Below are 7,317 nucleotides of genomic sequence, written 5' to 3'. Positions count from 1 at the left end.
ATGAATGGACCAATGTAGTTCACAAAGGCAAAAACTCTACGGCTTCAGCCCAAAAGCCACTCATTGGTTCAAGTTCCCAACTGGTGGCAAATAGACACCGTTTGCCCAGGAGGTCTCTACATCGTCCATTTCGGTTTCAATCCTAACCAGCAAGGGAAGGAATCTTCTAAGGGTGCCACTCGACCCCCTTGGGTTCGCATTCCTTAGGTTGAGTCTGTGATTTCTACTCCACACTCTTTGCAATGTTCTCACATCCCTTCTAGGTGTGCTGAGATAGTAGATGGTGGTTCAGAAAAAATGACGAGTTATTTCATGTGGGGACTCTCTTCCCGATATCAGTTCATATTTTTTGTGCAATAGCTTCTCCTCTCTTGGGGATGAGGATGATATGCAAGATTTTTCATGAATTACATCTCATGGAATGTTTGAGGTCTCACAAACCTCACCAGAAAGTATTTGTTTGATATGTTCATCGTGTTGTAGGCCTGGATGTTCTCTGGCTTCAGGAAGTTAAAATTGTCAGTTTCTTCCTCACTACTGCATGTCGTGTTATTTCTCTAGATAGCCTTGTTTTTTCCTCCCAGCATGAAGTTGGTCGAGGTGGAGTTGCTACTCTCATTTCACCTCATTGGCTCTCTGCAGTTATTTCTCATGGTTTTGATCCCATGCAGTGCGTTGTATGGGTTTTGCTATCAGTCATTAATAATTCCATTAGGATTGTTAATCTTTATGCTCCCAATGATGCGGTTTATAGATAACACATATGGCACTGGATTGCTGGCAATCTACCACCTACAACTTGGGTCATGTGTGGGGACTTCAATATGGTTGAGGTGGCAACCGATAAGGATGATTTTTTTCCTTTTTGATGGACAGCTGGCGAGAGGGAAGCCTGGTACTATATGCGTAATAAGTTGGGTCTTTTCAACCCCAACAAAAAGCGTCACCGCCTTGGTGGGGTCTTGAATACTTAGTCTAATTTCAAAGCTGGCTCTGACAGAATATTTAAAAGGCTTGATCGTGCTATGATAACTGCGCAATATTTTTTTTCTTTTTCTGAAGATAAAGATCTACTTGTCACTCCTCTTGTTTATGTGATATTTTCTGATCACTTTCCCATAAAGTCTAGCATTGAATGGAAGCCAGCTAGGTAGCGTCCTTCCAAGATGCAGTTCTACCTCTACACGTCTCTTCTACATCATCAAGCCATGATGGCCCACATTCAATAGGTTTGGAATTCAGAACCAAGGCCTCATCATCACACTGGTTGGATTGCATGTTGGAATGACTCCATTACCCGCTCTATGAGTTTTCTACGCATTTATGGTAGACAGCTTGCCATGTACCACAGGTGGTCGTATGACGCGACCACCAAAGATCTATGTGCTACCATAGAAGCTCTAGCCTTGAATCCTTATGATTCTAACTTGCAACAATCGACTAGCCTAGCTCCATCATCAGAAACAAGATGCAGATAATTAATCTGTCAAAGAAGCTCAAATCAAAGTCGGGTTGCATTGGCTCAAGGTGGGCGATAGGGCCTCCAAAGAATTTTTCCTTGCTTTGCATGCACATGATACCTCTGTAGGGATTAACAAAATAAAAAAAGGGCATGTTGTTCTCACCGAGCTGCCTGATATTTTGCAAGCTTTTGTCAGTCATTATGAGAAGGTGTGTATAGCATAGGGAGACTCTCGGGCCAAAGCCCAAGCTTTGCAAGATATCTTAGCTTTTGTTCCCAAATGGCTCTTTGAGTCTCAGCAGACCTTTTGTGATCTCTTACTAACCATTGATGATATCAAGGAAGCCATTTTTTTTATGGCGGATGATAAAGCCCCTGGGTGTGATGGTTTCCCCTGCGAATTCTACAAAGCCCTTTGGGCTTGTGTTGGTCCTGACCTTCATAAGGTTTACCTTGAAGCTTTTCATTCCCAATCCCTAGGAGCGATGCTTAATCAGGATAACATCAAATTTATCCCTAAGGCTAGGGACCCGGAGGATATTTTCAATTGGAGGCCTATTACCTTGCTCAATGTCTCATATAAGATCATTGCCAAAGCCTTGGCTCTCAAGATTCATCATCTCCTACCTCTTATTGTTAGTCCAGAGTAGACTGGATTTATCAAGTCCAGATTTATTCTGGATAATATTATTGTTGTTTGAGAAGGGATGGACTGGGCTAGATGCCAAGCAGTGGGCAATCTTTCTTAAGATTGACTTCACTAAGGCATATGATTGCATTGAGTGGCCATTTATTTTAGCTATGCTCAAAGCTTTTGGCTTCAATCCCTAATTCATTTTGTCTGTTCAGATGTTATTTGGGGATGCCTCGACCTGTATCACCATTAATGGCTGACAGTCTGAGGCTTTTGGCCTTTTCAGATCCATTCACCAGGGATGTTCTTTGGCTCCTGCTTTATATTTTCTTGCGGTGAAGGGGTTTCATTACTTACTTGCTAATGCTATCTTTGTTGGGCGTGTTTGTGGTATCTCCCTGCCTGAGTCACCTTCTCAACTTATCAATGGCCATTTTGTAGATGACTCCTTCCTCACTCTCATTGAGGAAGAAGACAATATAAAAGCCACTCTTCAATGTCTGGAAACCTTTTTCTTGGCTTCTGGTTCAGCCATTCAATGGCACAAGATGCAATGTTATAGGGAGTCTTTTCTTCCCACCCTACCTTGGATTCTTCAATATGACTGGAAATGGCTTCATCATGGCAAAAATTTTCTCTTTTTGGGCATTCCTTTTTCCTTTCAAGCTTCGTCTATGGATCTTTGGAATGTTCTTTTAGCCAAGATTGAGAAAAAGGCCTATTGGATTACCAAGCCTCTCTCTTTGGCTGGTAAATTTCAAATTTATTCGAAGGTTTTGGCACCCATGTCTATTACTCCTCATGTGGGGCTCCTTCTAAGGCCTCTTACATGAAGTTGGAAAGACTTATGTGGGCTTTTCTTTGGGCCTCTTGATCTGACCATCAAGGTTTCCACAGAGTTGCTTGGGAGTATTGTTGTCTTCCCAAGGAATCTAGAGGGCTCGGCTTCTACCCAGAAAAAAGGGCTTTCCTTATGTGCTAAATGGATAATCAGAGCCTTATCTGGTGACGAGGATTGGAAAATCCTTCTTCGACATTGCATTTCTTTGGGATTTCCTACCAATAGACCGGCATGGAAGGGGATTGATTTTCAAACCTTTCTCATTATGAAAGACCCTATTCAGATCTTGAGAACTTTTGTTGTTAAAAGCATCTAGTGTGCTTGGGAAGCTATCAAGCCTTGGCTTCGATTGGTGAGTGATGGTTTTCATGACGGGATCTCCATGAATCAACACAACCTTTGGTGGTCTCCTCTTTTTCAGGTGCAAGGGTTACCGTTGGGCAAAATCTAGGGTGTTAGTGCTCTGCATTTTCACAAACGTGACATTCAAACACCTAAGGATGCTTTTTTCAGAGCTTCTATGAGTCTTCGGTCATGGGATGACCTTCAGGTCTAATTTCGTCTGCCACAACCAGATCGACAAACTTACGATCTTCTAGTTTCGGCCTTATCCTCACATTTGTTACATAAGCTTGGCATTTTGTCTTTCAGACCTTGGTCGAAAGATTGGAAGTGGTATCCTTGGACTCCTTTCAACAACTACAAACCAAAAATGGGTTATATCAGATTGGTTCCCCATTTTCCTATGGTCCAATTCTCAACCAACGGTGGCACTTGCAGTCTTCTCAGAATTCCTAGAGACTCAGGTTTCTTGTTGTCTGGTCCACCACCACTAAATGCAAGATTTCACACTTTGCTCGATGTGTGGTTTTTCAAGGGCTTCCTTTGGGTTCCAGACTTGGCATTTGGGGGTTCCTGATCCCTGGTGCCCTTTTTGTCATCACCCAGAAACTTTTATGTACATTTTTTGTTTCTATAGAAGAGCTCAATAGTAGTGGAGTTCGATCCATGATTTCTTTCGGCCTTTTTAGCCTGAGCCCTTTTCTTGCCATATGGCTCTTCTGGGCAATTTGCCTAGAACCCCCTTCAAATTTTCCCAGATATGGCATGCTTTTAGAATGGAGATCCTATTTACTCTTTGGAAAGATAGAAATACAGTTCTTTTTACTCATAGCTCTTTGGATATTAATGTCTCGCTTTATGCTAAAGCTTGCATTTGTAATAATGTACTAATGCAAATTCAGGTACAAGCTGACAAAGTGGCTCTAGAGGTGGGCCACTTACAGGAGCTCCTCCAGCACTGGGGCAATGTCGCTTGTGCAGTTGCCAAAGTGCCACTGGATTCTATCTCTGTTGACTACACTCTGCCCCGTGGCCACCGTCGTGGTCGTGGTTCCTCAACCCAACGCTCTCAGACCATGCGGTCCCAGGATCCTCGCCGCTCCACTAGTGATAGAGACGATGCATGGAGGCGTCGCTCGGGTTCTCCTTCGCATCGTGGTTGTGCCTTGGGGTGGCCTTTTGCTGCTCCTAAGACTTTGACTCCTTTCGGTGTTGATGGCTTTGGGAGGCCTTCTACCACCACCTCGAACTTTCCCCACCTAGCTCTGGCGATTTCACCTCCCAGATGGGAGGAAGGAGAAGAATACAAAGACCTTGAAGATGGGTGGTCCATGTCAGACCCAACTCTTGACCCCGCTAATGTATAGGGTAAGAAAGATGATCCAGATCCTCCTCTCTCAGTTCCCTCTGCTTTCGTTGCTTGAGGAAGTTTTTTGATGAATAGCTTTGTATTTTTTACTCCAGCATCTTGCCGTGTGACTCTCACGAGGTGACCTTGTATCCCCCGGCCTTTTTTGTGAATATATAATTTAATATTTATACTTAATAGAGAAGGCCTATCTATTCATCAAAAAAAAAAAATCTCTGGTCAAGAGTCTCATCACCTCAGTATATATAAAACCAATACTCGATATGTTATGAGACATATTTGAAAGTCTATATAGGAGTTATATAAGTCTCATCATTGAGAAACCAAGAGAATATCAAGGTATGTGATGTGCATATAAAAGTTTTCCATACATAATTATTCCACTAAAAAAATTGAACTAATTAGTTCTATCAACACTAATTGGATGGGTTTGATAGATGATAGAAAATCAACGCCTAGTTATGGTCTCTCTAATGGATCTCAACTTGTACCTTAGAGAAGAAAGAGATGGGCAACAATGGCTCTCTCTTTAGCTAAAGTAGAATATATTGTTATCAAAATAGCAATTTGTCAAGTCATGTGGATTAGAGGGATCTTGAAGGATCTATGTTTGTTAGTACAACATCAAAGTACTTTTTATCATGATAACAACAAGACCATTTCAATGACCAAAAAGTAAGGTTTTATGCTAGATTGAAACACATAGAGATCCAACATCATTTGATTGAAGATTCGCTTCATAATCGACATGTGAAGTCATAATTTTGTCTTGTGTTTGAGAAAATTATTGATACATTTACCAAATCTCTTACAAAAGATAGTTTAGTAGCTTACAAGCATTGATTAAGACTCACCCCATTGATCTTGTAGAGGGAAATTAAAAGAAATACAATTAACTTCCTACATGAATAATCTATACATACTTAAATTTATGTATTTAGTTTGTAATTTTATTCTCTATTAGTAATTATCCTTACAATACTTATTTTTTATTTTTCCTTTTTAATTTATTCACACAATAATTCATTTAACAAGCATGTAAAATAACAAAAAAAAATTCAATTATCTTAGGATGAATAATATAGATCAGAAAATTACTATAAGTAAAATAAAATGATTGTGCGGTTACTTTATTAAGTTTTGGTGCAAAATAATGAAAGTGCTGCTACTTGTTGTTTCCATTTCTTGAGTTATCAATTGGAGGCCAAGATTTCTTGAGCTTCCACTTCGTATTTGAAGTTAAATATACCCTCAAGCTTCCTTCTTTTCTTCAACTCTTTGCACGCGTCAAAGAATCCCTTATCTGGTTTGACGCCATCTGACTCGTTATCTGTACCGAAGCTGCTCAATAGTTTCCCGCCCTTGTAATTAGAGGCTTAAGTGTCGAAGTACTCGAGAAATTGCTTGACATAGTCTATGAAGCGACCGCATTTCCTCCACAGTGCCTTATAATGAGACTGAACTGGGCCCTCATCTTCATACGGAGCAATGGACGCCATGGACATGACCTTTTTCTGCTTCAGCTGTACGATTAACTTCCCAATGCACTCAGCAAATGTATTGGGATCGGAATGATCGAAATGCTCGTAGTCGATGTCGATGCCATCTAGATGGTATCCTGTAATTATCTGAGAGAGAGTAGACACAGCACTGCTAATCCATTAGGACACAGAAGATGGATTGAACTGTACTTGGGTGTTATGTCCAGCCACGTCACCTCCTAAGCTGACTTTAAACTTGACATTCTTATGCTTTAGACTTAATGCTTAGAACGTCCGCAGGGCTCAGATTTTTCTTGTCCCATTGAACGTTCAATTTGCCGTTTGTTGGAGATGGAGAGCGATCAGAGCTCGTGTAGTCGATGGGAAATGATAGAATGAAATGGAACTCAACATTTTCATTGATCGGTACATCTGAGAATTTGATGTTGAGGCCTTCGGCGCCTATATATTCCCTGAGTACTTTACCATTGCCACCTGCACAGAGTCGATTAAAAGAAACTATAAGCATAATCAATTCAAAAGCATCGTAAAAATAATTGAAACAGCGACGTTGAAAAAGTATAATAAACTGTGAAAGCTTACACGGTGAGGTGGGGAGAAACAGCAAAATCGGAGAAATGTAGATCTTCATGTAAAATTCCATGGTGGACGAGGTGTGAGTGAAGAGTGTTGTAAGCGGTCTTAAGAGGAAGGTCTTCTTTTATACAGTGCTATGTGTATGTTCTTGTTTAATTTTTTCCGTCGATACGTCTTCTCCAATGTGTGAAGAAAGGAAAAAACATGGCAGGCCACGTAATCAGAGCATGGTGAGATACTTCGTCGATTCATCTTTCTTGACAGTCTGTATGCTACTATGTCTGGTATGATAAATAATTTTATTTTTTTTAAACGAAGTATCGATACTACCAATCACCATTCTCGGCTAGGCAACCTAAAGATTATCGAATTCGTCTGTTGTGGCTTTTCTAAGAATCTATATAACACGAGATCGTGTACAATGAAAACCCCAACATAACGGCCGGCTTGTATAGCTGCCACAACGAAATGATTATTTGCTTACGCAATTCGATAGAAACACAATAATTGAGCACACCCATCTAATAGTCACCTTCTTCAAGGCCTCTCGCAAATTCTAATGTTGAAGTGCTTGCAAGTCTTGTGGTAAAA

The 7,317-nt window shown here is 40.8% G+C and overlaps 1 protein-coding gene across 1 annotated transcript; it reads right to left on the bottom strand.

Annotated features, from left to right (window-relative positions):
* Positions 1–6,024: 6,024 nt before the first annotated feature.
* On the bottom strand, positions 6,025–6,793 carry LOC131034165 (chitinase 2-like). The gene is made up of 2 exons (XM_057965554.2): positions 6,408–6,793; positions 6,025–6,298 (listed from the first exon to the last, which is right to left on the bottom strand). The coding sequence occupies exons 1-2, from the start codon at positions 6,791–6,793 to the stop codon at positions 6,025–6,027; spliced, it is 660 nt and encodes a 219-aa protein (XP_057821537.2).
* Positions 6,794–7,317: the final 524 nt, after the last annotated feature.

The sequence above is a fragment of the Cryptomeria japonica genome, chromosome 1 (assembly GCF_030272615.1).
Source record: "Cryptomeria japonica chromosome 1, Sugi_1.0, whole genome shotgun sequence".
Taxonomy (NCBI): Eukaryota; Viridiplantae; Streptophyta; class Pinopsida; order Cupressales; family Cupressaceae; genus Cryptomeria; species Cryptomeria japonica.
This window is presented reverse-complemented; position numbering and strand designations above follow the sequence as displayed.

Bases quoted from the DNA above. Each gene is read 5' to 3' on its own strand.
- LOC131034165 (XM_057965554.2), bottom strand. From the start codon at position 6,793: ATGGAATTTTACATGAAGATCTACATTTCTCCGATTTTGCTGTTTCTC. The intron at 6,299-6,407 runs GTCTAAAGCATA...ATGGATTAGCAG, and splicing joins GCGGACGTTCTAAGCATTAA to TGCTGTGTCTACTCTCTCTC.